The sequence below is a fragment of the Phodopus roborovskii genome, unplaced genomic scaffold, assembly GCF_943737965.1.
Source record: "Phodopus roborovskii unplaced genomic scaffold, PHOROB, whole genome shotgun sequence".
NCBI lineage: Eukaryota > Metazoa > Chordata > Mammalia > Rodentia > Cricetidae > Phodopus > Phodopus roborovskii.
The window spans coordinates 5,585,260-5,611,693 of NW_026125059.1; the positions used below are offsets into that span (position 1 = coordinate 5,585,260).

Genomic DNA, 26,434 nt, shown 5'->3' on the forward strand with positions numbered 1-26,434 from the left:
ATAGCCTACACTGTTTTCAGAGGACCCTCCCAACAAAACTGTCAAACAGCCAGAAAGAGCTCATCTGTGCACCAGGTGCAGCCTGGGTCAGCAGGTGACCCTGAGGACATGTGTCGCCATGGCATAGCCTTTCAGAGCAGCGATTGCCCAGAGACAGGGGCTACCACCCTCCTGCCGCTGCTTCTGGAGATTGAAAGTGGGGAAGCTGGGGACGAAGCTGGCCTGGGGGTGTCATTCTGGGGCAGTGGGCCATGTGCCCTGTGTCACCCATCACATACAGTCTGTGTGACTGCACCATCAGGCCCCATGTCCCCTTTAAACCCTGTGACCCAGGGACAATCATGGGACGTGACGATGACCTTCCGCATGCCTGTTACACTCCCTAATGCCGTCAATAGCTATAGAAGATTCTAGACCACTGACCACGTGTCCAAATGAGTCCAACCAGAAGTGAGCCCAGCTGGGACGCTGGGGGGCGGGTGACACTTTGAGTCACTGTGCTCTGGGTCAGATGAGTGGGTGGCATAGCCAGGGCCCTGAGGACAGGCCTGTCAGCAGGAGAAAGTCTTTCTTGGAACATAGTTCTCGGCATCCCTGTTGGCAGAATGAAGCGTTGTTGACACTCCCTGGCCTCAGGAGGTGTCCCTGGCTTCTGTCAGTCCACCCCTCGGGGCAGGGGCTCCTACATCCACAGCCCAGCCGATGGCCATCTGTCTGTCCGCACAGTCACGTCAGGCCACCAGACCAATACATTGGTGACTGTGTGGCTCGGACAGGTGTGTTCTTGAGGCATTGAGAACAGAGGCATTGGCACGTTCCGGGGCTAGGCAAGAACTGACTTCTGCCTTGTCGTTTCTGTGGTGAAGAGAGGCAGGGAGACCTGAGCTCCTGGGGTCTCTAAGAGGACACTGAACCTGTTGGGTCAGGGCCCCACCCTTAGGAAGCTTGTAGCCCCACCTCCAAGTACACCTGGGAGGGTAGACCCCAGTGCACAAACGCTGGGGGACAGGGGGTTGCACAGAAACCAAAAGTTAACTCATTCGTGGTGTAATGACACTCAGGTGTTTGCCAGTGCCACCTCGGTCTCTCTGTGGCCTTGGCTCAGTTTGCACTGGGTATACCCTTGCGCCGTGTGTCACCAGTGGACACTGCCTGAAATCTCCTCAGTTCAGACCTGAGACTATCACACGATAGTCGTGGATTGTGGTGTTTTGTACAGTTTTCTGCTCTGATTGAGATAGGATAGCTTTAACTATGGCTTCGGTATTTCCTTAATGCCATTCCTCAGCATGTACAAGCTAGCATATCCTTGGATTGTATTAAGATTACTTACTTTTTATTTTACGTGTATGAGTGTTTCGTCTTGTGTGTGTGTGTGTGTGTGTGTGTGTGTGTGTGTGTGTGTGTGTGTTGTGTTTGTGTTTAGAGGCCAGAAGAGACTGTCACACCCTCCAGAACTGGAGTGACTGGAGTCTTGGAGTGGAGTCGCCTTTTACCAGTGCTGGGAACCAGTCTCCAGTCCTGAGAGAGCATCAGTACTCTAAACCACAGAGCCCACTTTCCAGAACCCAAGATTCTTTAAAAAGAAAAGAAAAAAAAAAAACATTAAATGAATTCTGACTCTGTATTAGGACAGGATTTCCCATCATTTCAGAATTGGCCCCCAAATCTCTGCCTACCACTTTATAGAACATACTCATTCAAATCTTCCTTCTCGATGTTCACTATTACAAAATCAAAATGTGTCAACTCCAGAAAAGCATTTACGATGTTCCATCCTCCAGGACCAGATTCTCATCCAGGATTTAACTGTTTATGTAAAATAAATAAGCATGCCCATTGTATTAGTATGCAAACTGCCTTCATAACTTGATAGATAGCAAGATTGTACATGTGCCAAAGAATTATTTCCAAATAAATTTCCCCGTGATTTATTATCAATACATGCTTGATTTGCATGCTTGTTTTATATACCTATATGCCCAGAATTACGTAATATTCTGTGTTGTGTAAAGTTTCCAGGGTTGGTGAGTCGGTTCAGCAGATAAAGGCACTTGCTGCCAAGCCTGGCACAGACTGAATTCAATCCCTGGGACCCACAAGGTAGAAGAGAAACAACTCCTGCAAGTTGTCCCCGACCCCCCCCATATGCACCACGCCATCCCCATTAAATAAATGAAATGTAATAAACTTTTCTCTTAAAGAGGGGTCAAGGGTGGGAAGTGTTTTCACTGGGAAAAACAGAACTTGAAGGTGAGGTCCCTGGGGTCACACAGAGTGAACAGCAGCATCAGGAGCGGACACGGGGTGGATGCCTGTGAGTCTCTGCAGCTCTTGGTGGTGGCAGGTCCTTGCTGCTTCACTCGCTACATGTGGGCGGACTGCTGCCAGGAGCACTCCTGTAGCCCCCAACACTGAGGAGAGACTGGCACAGGGGACTCTGGGAGTCTCTTTGCAGTGGTCTGGTTTTGCACCATAGTGGTCATAGGAGGTGGCTCTTGGGCATCCAGTGCTGGGCCTTGAGGGGTGACCAGAAGTTCTGTTAGCATGTTTCAGGCTTGTCAGGCTCATGCCGGTTGTGGGTGCCTGCTGGGCCAGGTTACGTGCAGACAGAGTGGTACTACTGACTTAACCATTTTCCTAGAAGTCCAAGCAAATGGTACGCGTGGTGGTCACAAAATTAAGCCCCTCGTGGAAGAGTTTAAAGTTCCTGGAGAAGACAAAAACAAAATACAAAACAAAACAAACAAACAAACAAAAAAAAAAAACCAAAGAAGTCAGTCATCAGGGAGAGGGTGGCCCAGGCTGCGCAAGGTACGAAGCCATCAGGAAGCCACAAGTGGTAAATGGGGAACCTCAAGGGCTTGTCCTCATTGGACAGAGTGGACAGGCATAGTAGGCCTGTCCTCCCTCCCAGCAGCCTTCATTGGGCAGATGACCTTATCCACTGTAGTGGCATGCGCATGCGGAGCTCCATTCCTTACACTTAAAGTTTATCCCGGGGTGTGTGTGTGTGTGTGTGTGTGTGTGTGTGTGTGTGTGTGTGTGTGTACCTGTGCAAATGTTTGCGAGTTACAGGAGGTCAAAAGAAGGTGTCTGCTTCCCCTGGAGCTGGAGTTAATGGTAGTTTGTGAGCTGTCTCGAGTGGGTGCTGGGGACTGAACTTGGGTCCCCTGCAAGGCCGGCAGCAGGTGCACTCTGTATTCAGCTGCTGGCGTCATCACCGAAGCCTTACAGAGAAGGTGCTTGGGCAATCCTGTTACGGAGAAGGAGCCTGTAAATTGCACAGATCTGGAGCATCTAACTTCACCCCCCCCCCCCCCCGCCCCGGGTGAGCACTCAGACTCCTCCCCGCTGACCCTTGTCTCCTCTGCACGCGGCAGCCTCAATGAGGCCCCTGGGACTGAATGAGGAGCCATTGAGAAGGGGTTCAATACACACTGCATTGTGCCCCGGCTTCAGAGCCGAGCCTTTTGTCCCAAAGCCTTGGAAACAGAGCTCTGGTTCACTTCCCTTCTCCTGGGTGCTGAAGTCCCGACTTATGTCGGGAAATACCAGGCCCTTGAAAATCAGTAATTGAGGAAAATACATGCTGGTTTCCAGGGAACACAGGCGCCTCCCGGGGCGAGGGCATCGTGTGTCCATCCCGTTGTTGGCCAATGCTCAGAAACTCAAGTCCACAAACACGCATGTGTGCCATTAAGATTTTTTTAAAGTGATGGATGGAGGTGGGCATGGTGCAGGCCTTCAACTCCAGCACTTGGGAGGCAGGTGGATCTCTGTAAGTTTGAGGCCAGCCTTATCTATATGATGAGACCCTCTCTCAAAGGATAAAAAAATAAATTATGAACGCTTCTCTTAAAAGGGTAAACAGTAGGCCTTAAGACACCGCCAGAAGGCAAGTATGAGAACCGGAGTTCAGTCCCCTAAGTCCACATTAAAAAACAAAGTCCAACATGAGGCTTGAAGTGGTTAAAAGTGTGCTCTGATCTTTCAAAGGAGCCAAGTTCGATTCCCAGCACCCACATCAGGTGGCTCACAACTGCCTGCAACTCCAGCTCCGGGGGACCCAACACCTCTAGATTCCAAGGTTGCCTGCATTCGTGTTCACACGCATGTGCACATGAGAGAAACACAGAAGATAAAGTACAGTCTTGCCAAGTGGGTCTCTGTCGTGTGCCTTGTCAGACCATAACTGCCTCCTTCCCCTGGCAGTCTGCTGAACCTGCAGCTAGCTCTCAGCTGGAGTGATTTCCATCTGGAAGCACCTAGAAACACACGTAGACGCCACCAGGGAGGTGATGGGGCCTGTAGCATCTATTGGGTGGACAGAGTCCAGGAATGCTGCTCAGCACCCCTGAATACACAGAGCAGCCCCCACGGTGGAGACTGTCAAGCCCTAGACATATCTCACGTGGAGGCTGAGTCATCCTCAGACAGGTGGATATCGTCTTTTGACCAGTGCCACGGAATCCTATAGTAACGGTGTGCACCGGGTTTGTTGTGTGACATAGGGATGACACCTAGCTGTCCACTTCGGAAATATTCCGTGCAGGGTGACCCCCACCACGCACGCGCGCGCACACACGCGTGCACACACACAACCCATGTATGCTATCAGCAGGGGATCCCTGCTAATTCTGTCGATGCCACTTTGGAAGTTAGAATTGCAGGGCAGGGCTGAAAGGTTACAAGCATGCACGCTTGGTTTTTAGCAGTCGGTGCCAGAGTGTCCTTGCAGAGCTGTAGCCATCCACACTGCCACACTCAGACAGGGTCCTCCCACACCTTTGCCCAAAGAGCCAGGTCCATCTGACTTATTTTAAATACCTCTTGGGTACAACCCCAGTCACGTGGCTGGAGGCTCTCTCTGGCTGTGAATTCTTTCCGCCCTGCCAGTAACTCAGGGACAGGATTGGTGCTGTGGTGACAGCGGGTGTTTAAAGATGTTCGATGCCGTTGACAATAGGGAAAGAGCTCATCAGTTAGTTCTTTCCATCTGGGTAATAGCAAGAAAGATAAAAGGTGTGGCTTTGCCTCCTCTTATTGGAGCAGCACTTAATCACAAGGCTCTCAAGTGATTAGACAGGCCTGTCACCTTCCTGTGACTCCTTATGTCACAGGCCCTGTCGGTCCCTGCATGCACATGAGGACTGGCTCAGTCCTGGCCTCCTGCGCGGCCGCCTCCTGCTCAGCTGCCTCCTGCATGCCTCAGCAGCTTAGCATGGAGGCAGAGCTCTGTGTTTGAGTCTGTGTTTCTCCGTAGTGAGTGGAGAACCTGGGCTGCACCCTCTGCCACTGACAGTCCTTTGCGAGCCAGGACAGAAGCAAGCAGGACCAGGCCGGTAGTTAGAGTTCACCTTGCCTCTACTCTTGCGGCTGGCTCCTAAGTGCCTGTTGGTGTTTCCCCCTCCAGTGCACAGACCCTGTAGAGTCTTTGCTGTCCACTCCCTGCCAGGCTCTGGCTGAAGGGACTGTAGAGTTGAGGCGTGCCTGACCATCTTAGGGTTCCTACCCAGGGGAGGGGTAGCCCAGGGCTCTCCACTCACTCCAGGAGTTTGAGGAAGAGGCTGAGCCAGGCGAGGAGGTGCAGGGGGGTGAGGGGCAGGGGTGTGTAGGTATCGTGGTCTGAGCTTAGGACCCAAAATGCCAGTCTTGATTCTAGCAAGAAAAAGAAGATGGACGAGAGCCTGGATAGATGGCTGATGGACAGACACACATAAACATGGGTGAGTTGTTGAGTGGAGAGAGGGAGGGAGAGGCCCGACCGGCCCGTGGAACGCGACGGTGAAGCCACACTCGCAGAGCCTTCTCTCACATCTTTGTCCCCGGAGCCCTCCCGTGTTGAGGCTGGGCCATTGGCTGCATATATCCCAGGGTAGTGATGTGGGTGTGACCATATAGAGGGGAGGCCCATGGGAAACGATGAGCTGGCTGTCTGGGTGCGACCTCGGGGACCTGGGGATGCCTGGTGCCCCTTGCTGCGGGCATATGTGGTGCAACAGCTAACCTGCTCTCACCTTCTACCCAGACATCGCCCTTCAAGTCCTTGTCACACATGGGTGACAGCCAGCAGAGAGATTAAGTGAGGTTACTTTGGAAAATGGACATGCTCCTTAACTTCCCATTTTTCTGCAGGCCGGTCTGGTCCCACTGCCGCGCCAGCCCCAAATAACACAGAGAGACATTATATTAGATATAAAGCTGTAGGCCAGTTACTAGTTTCTTGTCGGATGATGGGAGATGTCATTCTGTGCAGAGTCTATGTGTTTTAATTGGGGCAGGCATGGCGGCAGAGGAAAACCTACTCCTCACAATCGGCTAGCTCTGTCTTAAATATTGACCCATTTCTATTATTCTAAGTGTTTCCACGTGGTCTCATCTTACCGGAGAGCGGGGCTGGCGTCCTTCTTTCTCCATCTTCCATCTTGGATCTCCCCCCTACTCCTTCTGGAATCCTCCTTGTCTCCTAGTCCCACCTATCTTGCTTTCCTACTGGCCAACAGTGCTTTATTCATTAACCAATGAGAGAAACATATTTACAGAAGGACATCTCCCATCATTCCCCTCTGTCTTTTAATTATACATGTAATTGTATATGTTCATAACTGTCATATGCAGGAGTGTTTCCATACAGGGGACATCTCCTTTGCTGGGGAGGGGGCAAGGAGTGCTCTGGGTCCCCACAATGGTCATTTTGTGTGTACTTAGTGACGCCTGTGTCCCCTTCAAAGTAGAATCTGTGTAGGAAAGTTCTACCTTCGTTTTTAACAAAATACTTTTGTGTAGGCGTGCAGGTGTGCAAGCTAAGGAATAGAGGACAACCCTAGGGATCAGTACGGGGATTGCAGGCATGTGCTCTTGTGTCTGGCTTTTTACAACTTGGACTCTGGGCCTGGGCTTTGTGAGTCGAGCACTTCTCAGGCCTTGGCTTTTAGACTAAAGTGGCTAATCCTCTTTGGTGGCCTCCTGTCAGTGTCCCCTGGCTCATGGCCGTGTTTCTCGTGATGCCTCGGCTGCTGGTGAGGACAGACATCTGGACCCCAGTTCATTCCAGCCTCTTGTGCAAACCCTCAGAGGCACCCCAATTCTTTCACAAGAGAGAACATGTGTGCATGGATTGAGCACAGGTATCACATGCACCACAGAGAGTAAATAAGCTCAGTATTCTAGAGAGGGGGCAAGGCATGATCTGTTGGGTCAAATTGAGAATTCTGGATGAATGCTACAGAGAAAAGTAAACCAAAGGGGTGGGGTCCTCTGGTTTGGGTGCAAAGGACTATTTTAGATAGTATGCTCTGGGGACACAGCCCTGAGGTGCTGGGGCAAAGACCAGAAAGGGCTGGTGAGCATGCCAGTGTTTAAAAAACAAGAAGTCATTCCTAGGAGCAGCAGCAAAGGTCCTGATGGGGACATGGTGGCTACTGCCTAGCAACAGAGGAGAGAGTCCCAGAGCAGTTTTATCAGGAGAAATGGACATAAGAAGTGGATAGCAGACAACGAGTTTGAACATCATCCATAGGGTTTGCCACTTGCCCCCCTCCCCAGCCAAATAGTAAGTGACAAAGTTAGGACTGAACCCAATATCTTGGAGTTTGGACTTCATGACCTGGGTCTGGCATGGCGTCTGCAATCTCAGTGAGAAGTAGAGTCAGGATCAGAAGTCAAAATTATCCTGGGCTGTGTATATCAAGTTCCAGACTATCCTCGACTAAATAAGAACCTGTCTCAAAACAAAATAGGTCAGGTGTAGTGGTGCAGGTCCTTAGCCTCAGCGCCTGGGAAGTAGAGGCAGGTAGATCTCTGTGAGTTTGGAGGTCAGCCTGGTTTACAGAGTTAAGTTCCAGGACAGCCAGAGCTATATAGTGAGACCCTGTGTCAGAAGGGGGGGGGGGGTAAAAATTACCTCCCCCCAAAGACTGCCAAGAATGGAAGATTGGGGCCCTCCCTAACCTCCAAGATGCCTCCTTTCTTCTTGCTCTCAAGGCAGAAGTAACTGAAGTTGCAGGGTACTGGGGGATTTGCCTCACCATTCAGGGTCACCTGGCCAGAGCTAGATAACTTATCAGAGACTGGCAGTCTGGTCCTGAAGACCAGAAAATGCTGCCTGCTCCCGAATCCTTCAGAGGAAAAGCAATTAAAAAAAAAAAATCATGAAAGTTCTTACACTAAGAAATAAATGCGCCTTCGGGGGGGGGGTGTTTTAAATGGCACCCAAGAGATGGCAAAGCTATTCCTTTGACGTCTGGTCTAATTTTGCTTGAATTCAAGGGCATGGGGGACCCAGTTCATATTCAAATACAGCAGGCAGTGGGGGAGGGGTGATGATGGAGTGGCCGGAACCCCAGCGACTGGGGCTCCTCGGAATAACAATGAGGCCGCCCGCCGGGTCTCCACCAGGCGGGCCTAACGAGATTAGATTTTCATAAATTTCAGACGGTGCCAATTCCTAATTCCTCCGTGTGCGGCCTGGAGGCCAGACGGGGCCGGGTTCGGGCTGCTTGTTAACTAGGAAGGAGGTTGCTACCCTCCCCAGAGGTAGACCCAGGGGCAGGCTAGCAGAGAGCATCTGGTCTAGGAAAACCTACCGAGGAGAGGAAGCCGGGTGGACATGCCTAGCTCTCCAGCCCCAACTGCTTTCCGCGCTCTTAACTGGAAGGCGGGGGAAGGGGCAGCTCATATGCCCTGATAGCGGGGAGTTTGGGTCCACTTGTTCCACACCCCCAATTTTCATTGGGAAGGAGCTGTAGGCTGGGAGTCAAACCCTGTTTCTGTCTAGGGTGGGTGCCAGAGATGTTGACAGCAAGGATACCACCTTTACATTAACCAGCCAGAACCGAGTCCACTCCCTTGGCCCAAATGCAGGCTCAGGCCCGTGCTGGGATTAAGGGTGTATGCCACTACACCCAGTTTGTTTTGTTTTGAGACACGTTCTCGTGTGGCCAAGGCTAGCCTTGCCACGCAGGATGGCTCCCTTGACCTGGTATCAATCCCTCTGCCTCACCCTCCCCAAGTGCTGGAATGACAGACATGAGCTACTATGCCTGGCTTTACTCCGAATTTAAAGCTTTAATCCGGAGAGTGCGTTCTCAACTCCACTGTGGGCAATGTGGTCTAGACATTGTGTCCTGGTTTTGCTCGTCTGTCCAGCCTTGCCAGGGATGGTTCCGGCTGTGCCTGCCTTCCATGAACTGCTGAGAAACCTGTCCTCAATCTGCGTCCTGCCTTGGAGGTACCAGGGCTCTTTCGTACTCTCTTCCTAACCCAACACCCTGTTTTGCTTCAGTGTGTGCTGGGCACCGTGAGGGCCATACTGTGGGCATTCTCTGTCCTGCTCAGTGGCCAGCCACATTCAACACAAGCCTTTGCTAGGCATCTCCGAGGACTCCGTTTCTTGTTTTGGATCTATGCTTTCTCCTCCTGGCTTAAATGAAATTTCTGGGTCTGTGTCTTTGCTTAAAGCTGGTGGTCATGGAACCAGGTGGTCACATTTGTGTGTAGGGAACCCTCCCCTCACTTTGGGGAGCAATTCTCCCGCTTTCTGCGCACAGGAACCCAAACTTGTCAACCCCAACTGGCCCCGAAGGGGCTGCATTCACTGCCCCCTGCATCGCATCCCGTCAGCCCTTGCCTGCCCTGCCGCCTCAACTCACTTCCCACCAGTCTCCCCAGGGCCCCAGACCACCCCAGGAGCAGTGGAGCAGCCTATCAAGTCCCTCAGGCTGCCAGAGACCAGGAACAAAGGCTGTCTACATCTCCCGGCTCCATTTAGGCCTGATGTGGGCAGAAGCCTCAGAGACAGCCAGAGGGGGTGTCTCAGGCCCGGGTGAGGAGTGCAGAGTTGATGGGGGAGGGGTTGAGGGCTCTTTGGGGTTGGGGTAATGTGGGTGTTGCACAAAGCAGGCCCTGTGTCCCTTGAATGCATGGCTTTATCCTGGGTTCCGACAGCCAGACCTGAGTGCCTAGCACATTTGGGCCAAGCTACTCTGGCCCAGTCCCACCTCTCTTGGGGAGACAGGAACTTGGCTGCAGTGAGCTGGTCTCCCTCACTTTGGCCCTACTCAGGCTCCGCACCCCACTAGAGGGGGTCCCTATTTGAGGCCTGAGTGAATCCCAACCAAATCCTTGTGGCTCACCCTCTCCACTGTATCCTACCTGGCTCCTCGAGAAAGGGGGGGGGGGGGAAGCTCGCTGAAAATGGGCCTAGTTTGTAAAGTTTCTGTGCCCCGAAAAGCCTCTCCGCCAACGCAGCAACCCAAGTCAGGCCAAATCAAACTGAATTAGAAAGAGCCCATGTTTAATAGGTATGATGCCCCCGGATGATTTTCCAGCCACACAGCTATTTGGGGGCGGGGGCAGTTTAAATACCCTGTGGGAGTGGTCTTCAGCATCTCTGAGGGAGTTTTCTGGGATGCAGCATGGTCTGGAGAGATAGGGGAGAGGGGCTTGGGGTGAAGCTTCACCAGACTGCGGTTCAGGAGGCCCAGTTGTAGCCCAGACTTGTATTGGAGTCCCAGCTGTGGGCACTTGGACTTTGTGATCATGTCCTTCACGGTTCTGTGTTTCAGCTTGAGGTCCTGCCTCAGGGGGTGAGTGAGTCCTGCCGGGGTTAGAGGTTTGGGCCCATGGAGACTTTCAGCCCCTCCTCCTCAGTTCCTGTCTCTGGGTTAGCACAGGGCTGGGTTGCCCTTGAAACTTGACTTGCGGTCCCTTCCATCTTTGGCATGAGGGAGCACCCCCATCTTTCCTCCAAGGCAGGGGAGGTCCGTCACTGTGCCTCCGCCTCCGCCCCGGCAGGGCCTTTGAGATCTGCCGGATCCAGTACCCTGCAAGGCTCCTGGCATCCTGCCTGTTGCTGGGGGGCTCTGCTGGCACCAGCTGCGGCCAGCTGCTGCGCCTCGGCCCGCCAGACTCAGCAGAACCACCCGCTTAAACGCTATCAAAATAGCTTCCTCCCTTCCCAGCACCAGAGGGCTTTTCCTCTTTCTAGGGGGGAACTAAACCAAGACCAAAAACAGGAAGAAGGAAAAACAAAGAGGAAAGCACTGTGTGCTGTACCAGGGTGTGTCTGAAGCCTTCCTTCACTGGGAGGCCTCCGACCTCGGCCCTGGGTGGTGGGTGCAAGTGTGCGTGACTCTGGTGTGTGCTGTGTGTGTGTGTGCTGTGTGTGTGTGTGTGTGTGTGAGAGAGAGAGAGAGAGAGAGACTCTGGTGTGTGCTGTGTGTGTGTGCGACTCTGGGGTATGTGTGCTGTGTGTGTGTGTGTGACTCTGGGGTATGTGTGCTGTGTGTGTATGTGCTGTGTGTGTGTGAGACTCTGGGATGTGTGTGCTGTGTGTGTGTGTGTGCTCTGTGTGTGACTCGTGTGTGTGTGTGTGTGAGTCTGGTGTGTGTGTGTGTGTGTGTGTGTGCTCTGTGTGTGACTCTGATGTGTGCTGTGTGTGTGTGTGACTCTGGGGTGTGTGTGCTGTGTGTGTGAGTCTGGTGTGTGTGTGTGTGTGTGTGTGTGACTCTGGGGTGTGTGTGTGTGTGCACGCGCGCGCTGTCTTGTGTTTCCTGGGCTGTCTTTGAGGTGTAAAGCAGGGTTAGCCCTGTTGCTGGAGTGTCAGAATGTTGAGGTGTGGTTTTGGGGTGCATGTGGGAGTGTTGAGGTGAGCAGGAGTAGTGGGCTGTTCTGAGAGGTGTAGAAGGGTAGGGGTGTTTGAGATGTCACCCCACGGTGGGAGCGTTGGAGTGTACAGGATGTGCACACTTGAGGCTGTTGTTCTGGGGAGAGTAGGAGGGTTGGAAAGTTGGGGTGGAGGATTGCTATTCAGGAGCGTTTAGGGGGTTTAGGTGTTGGTACGTGAGAGGGTTGACGTAGAAACACTGGGTTGCTTGGGGAGTGAAGAAATGCCGGAGTGTTGGAATAGTGGGCTGTTTGGAGGCGTGAAGGAGGCTTGGGAAGTGGGTGGGGAGTTGGGGTGTGCGGGAGTATTGGGCTGTTATTTTGGGATACACAGGCGGTTGGTGGGGAGGGTTGGGGTGTGTAAGAGCACTGGCCGCTGTTTTGTGGGAGGGAAGGTTGAAACGTTGCTTGCTGGGGTGTGTGAGTGGCGGTATATTGGAGAGTGATGGTCTTGTGTACATGCTTGCCCATGGGTCACCTGTGCTTCTGTTCACATCCTACCCAGCATTTCCTCAGCCCTCAGCTCCCTCTTCCCGACATTAATCTCAAGGTCCTTTCTGAGAGCCGGGCCATGCCTAGCATCTCTGAGGACCCAGGCTGTGTCTTCACGCCTGCCCATAGTTGGGGCCAGGCCTCTTTCTTCTCCCCAGTGCCTGAGTCCTCAGCCTTATGGAGATAGGAGCCTGTGGCGGCTGGCTGTAATATCTCATGTGTCTCTCTCTGTCCCACAGCGGAGCTGGAGTTCGTGCAGATAGTGGTCATCGTGGTAGTGATGATGGTGATGGTGGTGATGATCACATGCCTGCTGAGCCACTACAAGCTCTCAGCCCGTTCCTTCATCAGCCGCCACAGCCAGGCCAGGAGGAGAGACGACGGACTGTCCTCAGTAAGTGACTGCAGGGACTACAGCCTGGGTTTCCAGCTGCATGGAACATTCTGACCCATCAACCATATCACCCTATTCGTGCGCCCCAGGAACTGGGATTTGGGTCCAGAAACCCCTGGCTTTCTCCAGTCAGCACAGCAGGAACTGCCCGGTGGATGTGGCTCTGTGCGCTCCTAGGGGCGGGGTGGGGGAGGGGGGCAAGGGGTGTGTGAAGAAGGTTTGGGCTGGAGAATTGAGTGCCTTCAGGGCGGAAGTGAGGATGTACTTGAGCCTGCACACCCAGCACTGCCCTGGGGACGGCGGCAGCAGAGAGACTTCTGCTGGGCTCCCAGAGGGCTCAGGAGGTAGGTGCCAGGTCCCCGAGGAGCCCCGCTGTTACAGGCTGAATGGGCTCGGGGAGCGAGCGGAGATGGGAGACAGTGGGGGTATGTGGTGGCAGGTCAGGCCTCCCAAAGCCGTTGAGAAGCTAGCTGAGGCAGAGCAAAGAGGCCAGGGCTGGTGCTTGACTGGGCGCCGACCAGGGCAGAGGTGTGGGAAAGATGCCCGAGTCTTGTGGCTGTGACCTAGATAGAAGGAGGTTGCAGCCCTCCCCCTCCCCAGCATGCCACCAGCACTTGGACCGCGTAGCCCCAGTGCCTTGCGAGGCCATGGAAGCAACCAGACACCCGAGAGGCCTCTTCCTGGACCTCGGTCTCATCTGGCTCCTCAGGTGGGATGAGCCAGCAAAGGCACCTCCTGGGTAATTCAGGCTTGACACAGTAAGCCGGCTGTCTCGGGCTGGAAGGCTCCCTCATCCACACGACGCCTCACCTGCCAGCTCTGTGCTGATGGCTCCCTGGATGCCCAAATTCCCCTGGCACAGGAGACAACCAGAACCATCCCCAGGCTGTGTGTGTCAGAAAATCACAGGCAGGAACTCCATATAAGGGGCTTCCTGCTTTGGGGGCTCCTCGCTTTTTGAGAGCTTCTGCGGGTGAGGAGATCTGAGGTCCAGACTTAAGGCTGGAGACATGACATTCCTCAGAGGGAGGTAGAACCGAGTACAGCTAGCCTTGGGATCAGAGGTCAGGGTCATGGGGCTCAGCCACCCTCAGAGCCCATGAAGCAAGCATTCCTGTGTGTGCTGGGCCCCTTGTTAGCCTGAGTGACACCGTGTGAACTAACTAGTGGCAGCCCATTTATTTACATCCTACCAGATAGATGTAACTTACTGCACTTAAAGGGGCTGGTTGGGTCTCTGTGCAAGCAAGCGTGTACACACACACACACACACACACACACGGCTTGAGCAGAACTGGTCTTGGTACCTCTGGGGACCCTAAGACCACCCTCTTCAGTACTGAGGGACAACCATCGTGCACCTGAGGGACGGCTGCCTGACACAGCTTGTGTTTTGATGCATTAGCACTGTGAACATCAAGGACTTCCTGGGACCTAACAGCGTCCCCAGTGACTCCAGAGACACTGCTGCCTGGGTAGTCACCTCCTGTGGGTGGCACTTGCCCACTTGCCCATGACATTGGGCCCTTTAGGGGACATCTATTCTGCCCTCAGGTGTTCGCCATCAGTGGTAAAGGGAGGCGTGCTCTCTCTGGCTCACACTGCAGACTAGGAAGCTGCTCTCTGGGCGGGCGGGCTGTGGCAGGATGTGCAACCCAAGGGGGCGGCCCATCTCCAGGACGGCTCAGCGGGTGCTGGGAGAATGGGATGAGACGTGCCATGCTGGGCAGAGTGCCCAAGTCTGTGGGATGTCCCAGGCTGGCAGAGGCGCCTAGAGTCTAAGGGCTAAGCCAAGAAAGAACTGGCCATCTCCCTAGACAGCAGGGCTGTCCCTGGCAGGTTTGGGCATCTCTGTTTGCGTCAGGCTCAGTTTCAATGCCGTCACCAGTTCATCGGGGCAAGAATTGTGACAGAGACAGGGGCACTCCTGACTGAGGCCCAAGACACATCCTGAGGGCAAAGCTGGCACCTGCTGTATCGGAATCCTGCCTGCCATGCCCTGACTCACCTGGCTCATTTGTTATCTGTTACCTAGCAACAGGCACTGCCGTCTGCCTGGCAAGTGTTCTTCGCACAGCGCCAGCCATGAGTGACGTCCAGGGCTCAGAGAGGTGGAACACTTGTTTAAGGCCAAACAGCTCTCAGGGCAGTGTCCTGTGAAGACCCCACAGCCCCTTGTGGGGTGTGGTTAGCCGAGAGTGTGGAATGAGCAAACGGGCTCTGGGTGCAGGTGCCAGGGGACCAGAGCTTGTTTTGCGTGGACACCTGAGCTCAGCTGCTGACACAGACTCGGCTCTGACCCTCCTCCCGAGGCACTGGGCCTCAAAGAGAGCACCTCCGTGTCACCTGGATGAATAAACAGGGAGCCCTGGGGAGGCCTGGAGCACAAGGCCACAGCCCCCCGGGACTCCCTCTCTTTTCGACATAGTGCATCCGCATCCGAGGTGTCTCCAGGCCCTGTGACCCCCCAGAGAGACCTAGATACAATTGTCTCACTAGGCTCTGCCCGCCCAGGCCTTGCCTCTTGAATGTCTCTGGCAATGGCTTCTTATCAAGGTGACCTTGGAGTTGGGGGCCCTGTCCTCCCTGTGTTTTCGGCCACAGTCTCATCTCAGTACACACCTGCCCTTTGTACGGGTCACCTCTCCCTAGACCCAGAGCAGCAGGTGAGAAACTGCCTGGCGGAAGGGCTTGGCGCCCCTCGCCTTCCCTTCCTGTGCCACACTGGCCAAAGCGCTCTCTGAGCTGATTTCTTCATGTGGCAAGCAGGAAGAAGAGTGATCGGCATGAGGGTCAGGTGCAGGGGGACGCGCGTCCACTGCTAAGCATCAGCAGCTGCCCTTCCACAGTTGGCCCCTGCCCTGACCTCCTGCCTACCCCTCACAGCCTGTGCCTGTCCCACTGGACTTGGCTGTAAGCATCACCTCATCAGTGGCTCCCTTGGGGAGTGTGGTTTGTAAACGAGGCCACCGCAGACTAGAAGCTCAGCTAGGGCTTGGGATGAAGCCATGCTTTATCTCCTCATCAACGCTTGGCATAGGTCTCCTGCTCCCCATGGAGCTTAGCCTGCCAGGAGTTCATGTACTGGAGCCAAAGGCAAACTATAGTAAAACCAGATAAGGGGGTCAGTGTGAGCTCAGGCCAAATCCATACCCAGCTTCAAAGAGATTTCACCCAGACCTTTCTCAGCCTGCGTCAGGGCGGTCCCAGCTTTCCACCTGCCGGAGGTTTGCTTCGCAGAATTTGATTACTACTTGCCCACGTGGGGGGAACGAGTGTTAGAATGGAGCAGAGGGGAGAGTCTGATCCCTGCCCAAAAGCAGCCTGAAGGGACTTTCCAGGCAGGTGGTAGCTCTCCATGTGGAGTTGGAGTCAGGTGGGCACCATTAGGCCTTAACAGACTGGCCTGGCCCAGAGGCTGTGTGCCTAGGTTTGTGAATAAAGTTTTATTGGCACACGACCATGCCTGTGAGTGTCTGTGAGCTATTAGGGTTTAACAAAGCAGAAACTGCTTGGAGTTTTGTTGTTGTTTTTCTGGTATAATGTTTTTAGTTACTCTTTGAGAGTTGGTGCATACAGAAATGTTATTCTGAACCTTTGTGGAAATGGCTGGCAGACTCCTGCTCTGGGGAGGTCCAGGTAGAGGCAACGGAGAAGCCATGGTGAACTCGGGGCAACCCAACTGAGAACTTATCACGGAACAGAAACCAGTACCCCAGCCAGTGTCCGGAGCATGAAGGAGCCCAGAGCCTTAATAGGCTCAGGAACAGAGTTCTAGAAGGAGGGAGGGAAGGGCGTCTGCCACTCCCGCACAGTGCCTTCCTGAAGCCCCAGGGAACACTACATGATGGTTGTAACTTGAGCATGTGCTGTGAGCCACACTACATGCTAGGCATGGGAGAGAGGGCCGTCCCTCCTGGCACAGCTGCAGCTTTGCAGAGAGAGGGAGGTGGTGTAGCCAGGCCAATATGGGCAGAGAAGACGGGGTTGTTTGTAGGAAGAGAGAGGCCAGTGTTCTGCTTTTCTGTTGCTGTGATAAAACATTGTGACCAAAGGCATCTTAGATGGGGGGGGGGTTACTTCCTGCTTCCAAGTCACAGCTCTTTACTGAGGGAAGCCAGGACAGGAAGTGAAGGCAGGAACCTGAAGCAGAGACCATGGAGGAGCACCTCACTCTCCAGCCTGCCCAGTGAGGGTGTCACCCTCAGGGGGCTGGGCCCTCCTCACCAATCATCAGTCAAGGCAGCATCTCACCAGCTGGCAAAAAGCCAACCTGATTCAGGCAATTTTTCAGCTGAGATTCCTTCTTCTAGGTCACGTCAAACTGACAGTATTAAAAATTAACCAGGACAGCTGGGATCGAGGTAGGGGAGGTGTGCATCTTACATGCTACCGGCAAGGAAGCCCATGTGAGGGCTGTGAGGTTTGCTGGCGTGGCAGTGGGTGGGGCTGGCTGCTCACCCTGAAGGCTGCAGGAAGTGCAAAGGAATCTAAGCAGTTTTGGGGGAGGGTGTGGGTAGGAAGGAGTGGGCCCTGTGGGAGGGGGCAGAGGCAGGGCCCTGGGGTGCAGCATATGGAGCCCCGTGGGACCATTGCAAGCCCAGCTGGCTCCCCTGGGGAAGAGCTTCCGGCTCCCTCCCTGTGTTCCTGACTTAATCTGCAAGGCAAGGCTTGGAGGCCAGTCCAGGCCTCACCATCCAGCAGGCAGAGGTGCCCAGGCAAGGGAACTGGGTATCTGTGTATGGGAGGGAGAGCCCAGGGAGGCTCCACTGGGTGGGATGGGGACAGCGGGGGAGTGGCAGGACACACCTGTGGGCTTGTACAACTTGAAGGCAGCCAGGACCACTCACCATACAGGGAGAGACATACTATCTGTATCTGCAGGTGCAGTCTCAGATCCACCTAGTGGCCACTGGGTGAACTGCGAGCCTCTGCAGCTTGGGGAGGGACAGTGTGTGTTTCTGCAGCACAGGACAGCTTTAGAGAGATGGATTGTGGTGCTGGGATGTCGGCATTTGACCAGATTGTAAAACTCAGGCATCGCTTTCCCCAGGCTGGGAGTTACACCTAGAGCCCCCCGGGGCAGCTCAGTTCCCTCCTGGGATCTCACAGCAGAGGACATGAGCTGCAGGAGTGACAGTCATCACACAAGTGGCTCCATGCCCGTTTACTGATAAAGATGTTTGAGACTCGATGACAGTGGCTTTCTACCTTCCTAATGCTGTGACCCTTTAATACTGATCCTCGTGTTGTGGTGGCCCCAGCCATAAAATTATTACCGTTGCTACTTCATAACTGTAATGTTGATACCATTATGAATCTTAATGTTAACATCTAATGTGCAGGATATTTGATATGCAACCCCCCAACAGAGCTGCGACCCACAGGTTGAGAACCACTACCCTGTAGAGACCTGGGCAACATCAATAGGAATCTGGCCCCACAGCGGGGTAGCCCAGTCCAAAGGTCCTGTGGCGCGTGTTTGGCGTCCTGAGATACGTCATACCTGGTTTCTGTGAAAGGGGGTGGGGGGGATGGGTAGCAGCGGCACCTGTCATTTTCTGTTGTACCCTGAGGTTCAGGTGACTGTGACGTTGCAACATTAAATCCACTGATGTCTCCAGCCAAGTGTATGTATCCACATGTCCAGATGCTGAATCTGCCGGGTCAAAGTTAAACATCTTGGGTGGGATCACCAGCAAGCAGTTCTGGTAAAGAAGGCAGGTGTGGAGGCCATGCTGGCCCTTCCTTATCAGCCACTTGCAGGTTTGTTCCCATGGCCCGGGGAGCTGCCTGCAGGCTTAGAGAAAGGCTGCCCTCACAGGTCACGTGTGTGCTTCCGAAAGCCGGACAGGACAGCAGCTGGGGTGCAGGAGAAGCCAAGGAGGTGATCGCACAGATGTGGGGAGGGTGGAGGAAGAGAAGTAGAGGGCCCAACACTTCTGGATGAAAAGTTTGACTCTAGGAGCCTTGTGTCAACAGCTCCGCCCACTGTTGACCCTGTATCCCTTTCTGCTCTACAGGAAGGATGCCTCTGGCCCTCAGAGAGCACGGTGTCAGCTGGAATGCCAGAGGTAAGACCAAGCCCCACCTTCCCTCCCGATGTATCCCTCGCTCTCAGAGGCTGAGCCCTTGTCCAGGATCACACATACTCCCTGATTCGGGGTGGGGGGAGGATGGGGTGGTCAATGTCAGATGGCCCTGTTTCCAGGGGTTCCCCTGGGGTAGCCCCTACACGGCCCAGTCTCTGAATCTGGGGACCCGATCTGAGTGTGCTTCCCTCCCTGACCCTACTCTGCCCCTTTCAGCCACAGGTCTATGCCCCTCCTCGACCCACTGACCGCCTCGCTGTGCCTCCCTTCGTCCAGCGGAGCCGTTTCCAGCCCACGTACCCCTACCTGCAGCAGGAGATTGCCCTGCCTCCTACCATCTCCCTGTCTGATGGGGAAGAACCCCCACCCTACCAAGGTCCCTGCACCCTCCAGCTACGGGACCCTGAGCAACAGCTGGAGCTGAACCGAGAGTCTGTGCGCGCACCGCCCAACCGGACCATCTTCGACAGCGACCTCATGGACAGCGCCGTGCTGGGAGGCCCCTGCCCTCCCAGCAGTAACTCGGGCATCAGCGCTACCTGCTACAGCAGCGGAGGGCGCATGGAGGGGCCGCCCCCCACCTACAGTGAGGTCATCGGCCACTACCCAGGCTCTTCCTTCCACCACCAGCAGAGTAACGGGCCGCCCTCCCTGATAGAGGGGACCCGGCTCCATCACCCTCACATCGCCCCCCTGGAGAACAAGGAGAAGGAGAAACAGAAAGGTCACCCCCTCTAAGAGTGGGGGCCGGGGCACCTGTAGGCAAACTGCAGAGACACTCCGCACTTAAGAGAGAAGAGAGAGGAAGGCAGAGGACACACAGGCCGTGTGACATGTGCCAACTCTCCTCTCTGTGTATAAATATTTACATGTTCTGTGTGGTCTGAATGCAGAAGCTCAGAAAGCTTGCAAAAAAAAAAAAAAAAGCCACGTTTCTTTGTTGAGCCGTGTCTTGAAGGCAAAAGAGAAAATCCTCCGCTAGTCTTTTTTTCATTGTTCTTAGTTGAGCTCCATGTGTGAATGCTTAATTTCTTTTGTTTATGATGGTTTCACTTAACTTTAAAGACATATTTGCACAAACCTTTGTTTAAAATCTGCAATATTATATATATATATAAATATATATAAAATAAGAGACACTGTATGTGGGAAAGCAGGAGTATTTTTGTACTAGAAGAGGCCTATTAAAAAAAAAAAGTTGTTTTCTGATCTAGAAGAGAAAAAAAAATGGCAAATTTTTGAGTGCCAACTCCGAAAGTGTGTATTTACCTTGTAAAGAAAAAAAACCTACAAAGCAGAGGTTTAGAGCTATTTATATAAATGTTGAGATTTTGCACTATTTTTTAATATAATATATCAGTGCTTGTTTGATGGAAACTTCTAGAGAGTGTGTTGAGACTTGAAGGAGAAGTGTTGAGTTCGGTCTGAACAGAGCAGTGGAGTTGTCCCTCTGGATCTCAGAGGGGCCCCCCTGTGCGAGAAAGTTGGGCTCCCCAGGACCGTGCTCCTGAAGCCAACGGATGCTTCTGCCCAGACAGGCTGTGAGCAGTTACACATTCCCGTGTCATCCCTCTGGGTTACAGCTGAGTCAGGACTGCCCCACAGAGGCACCTGCTTGCAGATGCCTTTCCCAATATGAAAATAAACTGTTACTGAAGGAATCTTAGTTTTTTTTTTTTTTTCTTCCTCTTTAAACACAAAAATATAAAGGTTCGGTGGAAGGGGCAAGGTGTGCCCCAAAAGCCAAAGCTACTCTCCGCATTTGGTGCCGGGGGATGCAGCAGCTCCCTCCCTGCATAAGGGGCCTGGGCCCCAGCATTCCAAGGCTGGGTGTATGCTGTTCTATGCTGATGTGTAGGAAAGGCCCAGGGTATTGTTAGCTGCTTGGCCTCAGACAATGTATTTCCACTCTGTATTGATTCTCACTTCAAGATGCCAACTAATCGTCAACCCAAGATGTAAAGGGTCAGTAGCCCCTGTGTCCACAACCCACCCAAGAAAGCCCAAAAAGGTTACAAAAGATGGCCACCAACACCAGCCCATACCTCCGGCTCTAAAGCAGTTTGCCTTCCCTCAGTGGCTCTGTTCTCTTCTGCCCAGAAACAGTTGTTTTTGATGTGAGCCTTCGTCAGTTTTCATCACTTCTGTGCTGGGTTAGGCTCGTTTCCCAGAGTTTAATTAGTACATGGGTTGTGATGGGACTCCTAGAAGGATTACTGCCCTATCCTATGTGAATGCAAGAGAAAAGGAGGGTGTGTGGTGGGTTCCCCTAGGGTTCAGCAGGGCCAGAAGAGTTCCCCCTCGGGAGGCACTGCAGAAGTTCAGGGTGACCCTGCCACCCTTCCCAATCACAGAGGTCAAACAAGATGCGAGGCAATAACATATACGGCACTTTTTAGTGCTTGAAAGTCTTTCGGATTCAGGCCACCACGCCTGGTTATACACATCTTTTTTTTTTTTTAAGTATAGGGTACCTCTGTGATGCCTCTGAGCCTGGAGCTCTACAGACCTGCCTGGCAGAAAATCCCCATACCTGTCAGTGTCCAGACGAGCTTCTTCAGGAGGGGTTGACCTAAAATTGGCTCCTCTCTCAAAGAGTATTCTTTGAAATGTCACCTAGAGACATCAGGGTTTGTTGTCACCAAGATGTGTTCCTTCCCATGTTTCCTTGTGTGTATAACGTCCCATGCCTTACTGAGGAAGGGAGGGGGAGGGGCGTCACTCCTGTGCAGTGTTCACAGGACCAGTCCACCTAGGACACTGCTGGAGTTTAACTGTCCCCATCATTCCCTGCTCGCAGAAACCTCCTGCTGTCCCTGCAGCCTTCTCGTGGAATGCTGCATGTGGCTTCTGTCCTGGTGGGAAATCTAGACAGTGAGCCTCGATTGTGTGTCTGGCTTCAGCTCAAAGCAGGGTGAAATGTGCGCACTATCCTCTGGGGCAAAGCTGGCTGCCCTTGCTTCTTTGTAGAGGTTGTTGGCAGGAGCTTGCTAAGCCCGTTTGGTTTAGGGACAGGACCACCCGGTGTGATAACAACCCCTCGGACTGATAAGTGGGTTGTAGGAGCTTGAAGGGGGAGAGGCTTGTCAAAGTCAAGATGCCCTGTATCCTTAGCAAACATTCAGGCTGCTGGCCTTGGGACCCGGAACTCTGGGCAGTCTCTCTAGATGCTAGTCTTCCCATGGAAAGTTAGGCAGGTCCTGAAAAGTGACTGGTTAGAGAGGGACCTGGTTGGCTTGGGGGAAGGGAGTCTGCTGTTCCATGAGGTTCTGAGACAGTGACAGCTCCCTCTGTCCAACATTCCCATTTCAAGTTCTTGCTCCAGAGAAGTTACTTCCCCTGCAGGGCCCAGGGCTATGAGGCAGTTCTGAAGAGCTTGGGTCCGCATGACTTTGCCTGCTGCAAAAGGTTTTCCAGAAGTCTAATGTTTTACAAAAAGTGAAGACAGGACCACATACCCAACATATAACAGAAGTGAGGGCCAGGCAGATACCAGACCCCTCCTCTCTTGTTGGTCATTGCTGTGACCTGCATAACAGACTTCCATGTGCCCCCTCTATAGAATATTGCAACAATGACCTGTGGGCTGGACTTCGGGGCCCAGAAATGCCATTGCACGGCAGAATCTAGTGGGCCACATCACTTGTCGCCTGACACGCTCCCTCAGCACATTGCCCTGCCGTGCTGCTCTTGGCTCTGGGATGCCCTCCTTTGCAGCTGTCCCGGAAACTTCTATTCCTCCATGCCTCGGGAGGCTGTACCCCAGGCCTGAAGAAGTCATTCTTTATGCATCTATAATCTCTGGTGCCAATGACGGCATTCTGAAAAGCTGCAATACAAAATAAATTTTACAGGTCTTTAGAGAGTGAATTTTCTCCCTTTTTTTTTTTTTTTTTTGACTGTGTAGCTCTCCCTGCCCACTCCCATCCTCTGTAAAACCCATGACACATGGAGTGAAGGCAGAGGGCATGTAGCTGCTGGGCGTCCTTAAACAGTTTGTCCAACCTCTCTATTTTGGATCAGGTGGTGCTGGGGTGTGTGTGTGTCAGGAAACCCTTGCTCCCACAAGCGGCTCCAATAAAGGGGAGGCACTGACAGGGTTAAAAGAGTTGCCAAATATTAACAACATTTCTACCCTCTTGGAAAATGACCACTCATTACGGGAGGATCAGGTGAGGTCTGGGAAGTCTGAGATGTAGACTGTGCAAGAGGCCAGTGTCTTCCCCCGACCCAGCAGAGGGGGCAGCAAGCCGTTTGCAGGGAAAGCCCAACCTTGGGCCGGTATCGGTGTGTCCTGTAGGGTAAGCTGCACCCTACAGCCCTCCTGGCCCAAAAGGTGGCGCAGAGAAGGGTCCTAGCAGCACACGGGAGGCCCACCTATGGGTGCAAGGCTCAACACAAGACTCTTGGACACTGGAGTTGGGGCACACAGACCCTCTAAAGGAACTCTAAGGTGGTTTTGTGACCCTCCAGACACACACACAGGGTACCTAGTACAAAAAGACTTTACTTCTACACAGAACCATCTTTAAGGCCCAGGGTTTTTAAAGCCATCAGTCAATATGAAGGTGGACAGCCCAGGGGGAGCTGCCATTCAGCCTCTGCTCAGGGTTAGCTAAGCTTGTGTGAACAGCTCAGTCCTTTGGGACCAGGGGCACTTGGCCGCCCACCTTCAAAGCAAGTTTCCTTACCGAGAATCTAAGAGGAGCCTAAAGAGCTTGCTGCCCCACCACTCATGGCCCCCCACAGGTCCCCACACGGCAGCCGCCCTTATCGGCACCTTGTAACCAGCTGCCCCATGAACCTCTGGATCATTCACAGACCACAAACACCAAGGCCGAGCCAGGACCTGGCCCAGCCAGGGACAGCCAGTGCTGGCTGGCAGTGTGCCTCCGAGGTACCCAAGTTAGTAACAGGATTGAGTGCCCATAGCACCTGCACTGGAGTGTGTAAAAGAGGGAAGACTTCGGGCCTCAAGCTATGGAGAGGGAGAGGAAAAAATACCATAGTAAATGTTTAATTAACCATCTAGAAACCCAAGCATCATGTCAAATTCATTAATCGTTCCATTTAGTTGTCATGAAAATTTCATGATACTTCGCTATAGCTGAAGAGAATTAATGGTGAAATAGTCTCACCCAGTAAGCATTCCCAAGCGTGATACTTGGCGAGGAGACCGTGGCCAGCTTTGACTAAGTGAATTTCTTGTGGGTAGATAATCTGGAAAATTATTTTTCTCTAACAGCCTTTCTGGGGCCCGGGGAGATGGCTCAGTAGTAAAGTACTTCCCATACAAGCATAAGGACTGAGTTCAAACCCCCAGGCCCCACATAAAAGCAGGGTGTGTGCAGCTCCAGCACTCCAGCAAAAGGACTGGCATAATCCGGAGATCATGGGGATTGCTGGCCAGCCAGCCTGGCCAGATCAGAGAGACAGCTGAGGATAAAGCAATCAGTCTGCACCATGTCCTTAGCTCTCTGAAGGGACCTGGTACAGCCAGTCCTGGGTTGAGAACCGTAGGTTCCCACTGCCAAAGGGAAACGAAGACCCACAAAGATCAGGGCTGTGCTCAAGGCCCAGGGCCAAGAAGGGGGATGCCCAAGCGTGCCCAACTCCAGTGGACAGGGAGACACGAGGGCCACTGCTCGCTCTGTCTTGCACGGCCTGCTCCTCCAGGGCCTTGAGGGGGGGGCTTCTCACCCCAACATACCTGCCATAACCATCTTTTTTCTTTGCTCTAGGCAGGGACCAGAGACACCTCACAATCCCCTTGCTGTAACCAACCATGTCTGACCTCCTACCAAACCGAGTTCACGGAGTTCACAGCCTTCCTTCCTTCCTGAGTTGATTATGGAGAGGGAAGGAGGTGGGTTTTACCAATACAATATGTGGTTTAAAAAAAAAAAAAAATCTCTTTTAAAAGCGAGATCACAAAACCTGAAGACTCGAGATCAGTAACATGTAATTATCTCCTGCTTTGGGAGGAGAGTTCTAATGGTTTCTAGAAAAACATGAGCCATTTGGAAGGAGTGTGCTCTCCAGGGTAAAAAGAGACCAGCTTGGCATGTCATCTTGGCCCCTTCCTAGCCTGGAAGCCCTCCCTCCCTCCCTCCCTCCCCCCTCCCTCCCTCCCCCTCCCTCCCTTCCTCATTGGCCTTGAACTCCATCAGACTCAGCATAGCATCTGCTAGAGAAAGAGATTGGGAACTACCAGCTGTGGCAGGAGATGGCCTCGATGCACACACAAAGGGACATGTCCTCTCTCTGTCTTTGAGGAAGAGCCTTGAGTTGGCAAGAATACCTAGGTCTCAGACAGCATCTGTTGTGACAGATATTGTGATCCGAAGGAATGTGACCCCAATTTTATCTGGATACACAGTGTCCCAGCACACAGACCACCTTCCCCAGCATTCCATGGACGTGGGGACCATAAGGGTGAGGGTTTGAGTGGAAAGTGTGTGCAAGACGTACTCTTTAAAGAGGGAGTGTCTATTTGTTTAGTTCTTCTGCTGTGATAAATGCTATGACAAAGACAAACAAAAGCCAGCTGGAGAGGAAAGGGTTTGTTTCAGCTTATCCTTCAGGGCCCATGAGAAACTCAGAGACCGGAGAAGGGCTGCTTCCCGGCTCGTGCTCAACCAGCTTTTCACACACAGTCCAGAACAAGCAGCCTAGGTATGATGCCACCCACAGTGGTCTGGGACAGTCAGGGCTACACAGTGCAACATTGTCTGGGAGAGATAGGGGGACAGGGTTCCAGTAGGCATTGTGATACATGTAGTCCTGCCTCTCAAGAAGTGATGATAGAAGGAACCAGAATCTGAGTCCAGGCTTGGTTACAGAGTGGGACCCTGTCTCAAAAATTAAAAAAAAAAAAAAAAAAATAGAGAATGCTGAGATATTGACAGCAGAACCCCAGGGTCAGGTTCTGGTGGCATGTCCTGAAGCCCAGCCCTCTAAGGCCAGAGCCACTCCACCCCACCCCCACCCCGGTCAAGAATCAGTTGATGGGTGGGCGCCACCTGGTGGTTGGTCTTCAAATAGCCCCTCTAGGGAACCCGAGTTATGTCCCTCTGAGCGTGTTTAAATGGTGACCTTATTTATTTTGAGCCTCAGTGGGCTGTACGGTAAGACTTTCTGTTTTCCTTGGCTGCTTCTGCAGGTTCTGGCTTTCCCCCTGGAAGTCATAAAAATCCCTTGGAAATTTTAAAGTTTCCCCATACACGGGCCCATGGAACTGGCTGTGTGAAACTGGCTGGGCAAGGCCTGTCCAGGGACGAGGCTGGCTGGGGGCCTGCCACCCGCTGCTTGCTTTACAGACATTTTGCAGGCATATCTATACCTCCCGCTGGTCTCCGTTTCCTGCTCCTGCCCTGCCAATACTACAGGGTCCTGTCGTGCCCTGTGCACCAATGCTAACCCCACCCCCCCCCACCTGCTGCTGGGACCCGGACTCAAGGACACTGTTGTGGGCACGAGACCACGTCTGTGAGCTCGATCCCTTAGTCTGTAATTGGAACAGTATGATGTCTGAACTCTTCGGGGATCACTGACTTGTTTGAGAATTTAAGAAGGTGAGGGTCTCCTTTTCTAGAAGGTATGTGGGTTGACAGTACTAACCCTAACCCTGTGGACAAGTAGGGAATGCGCAGTAGACACCAAGTCATTAATTTGGCTCCAACTTGCTCACCCACCCTGGTTTCGAGATTTCTTCCGAGAACCACGCCAAAGTTTCATTTTCTGTTTCTCCAGAAAGCTGGGTAGGTAGGCCAGATGGGTGCTTGTTTCC

General features: G+C 53.0%; 1 protein-coding gene across 1 annotated transcript in view; it reads left to right on the forward strand.

Moving 5' to 3' along the window:
- Pmepa1 (prostate transmembrane protein, androgen induced 1) overlaps positions 1-20,306 on the forward strand; it is a 46,924-nt gene extending 26,618 nt beyond the window's left edge. Inside the window, exons 2-4 of the mRNA XM_051185419.1 lie at positions 12,399-12,553; positions 18,577-18,627; positions 18,862-20,306. Coding sequence (XP_051041376.1) covers positions 12,399-12,553; positions 18,577-18,627; positions 18,862-19,383 — 728 coding nt within the window. The 3' untranslated portion in view covers positions 19,384-20,306. The remainder of the gene's footprint in view (positions 1-12,398; positions 12,554-18,576; positions 18,628-18,861) is intronic.
- The last annotated feature ends 6,128 nt before the right edge of the window (positions 20,307-26,434 follow it).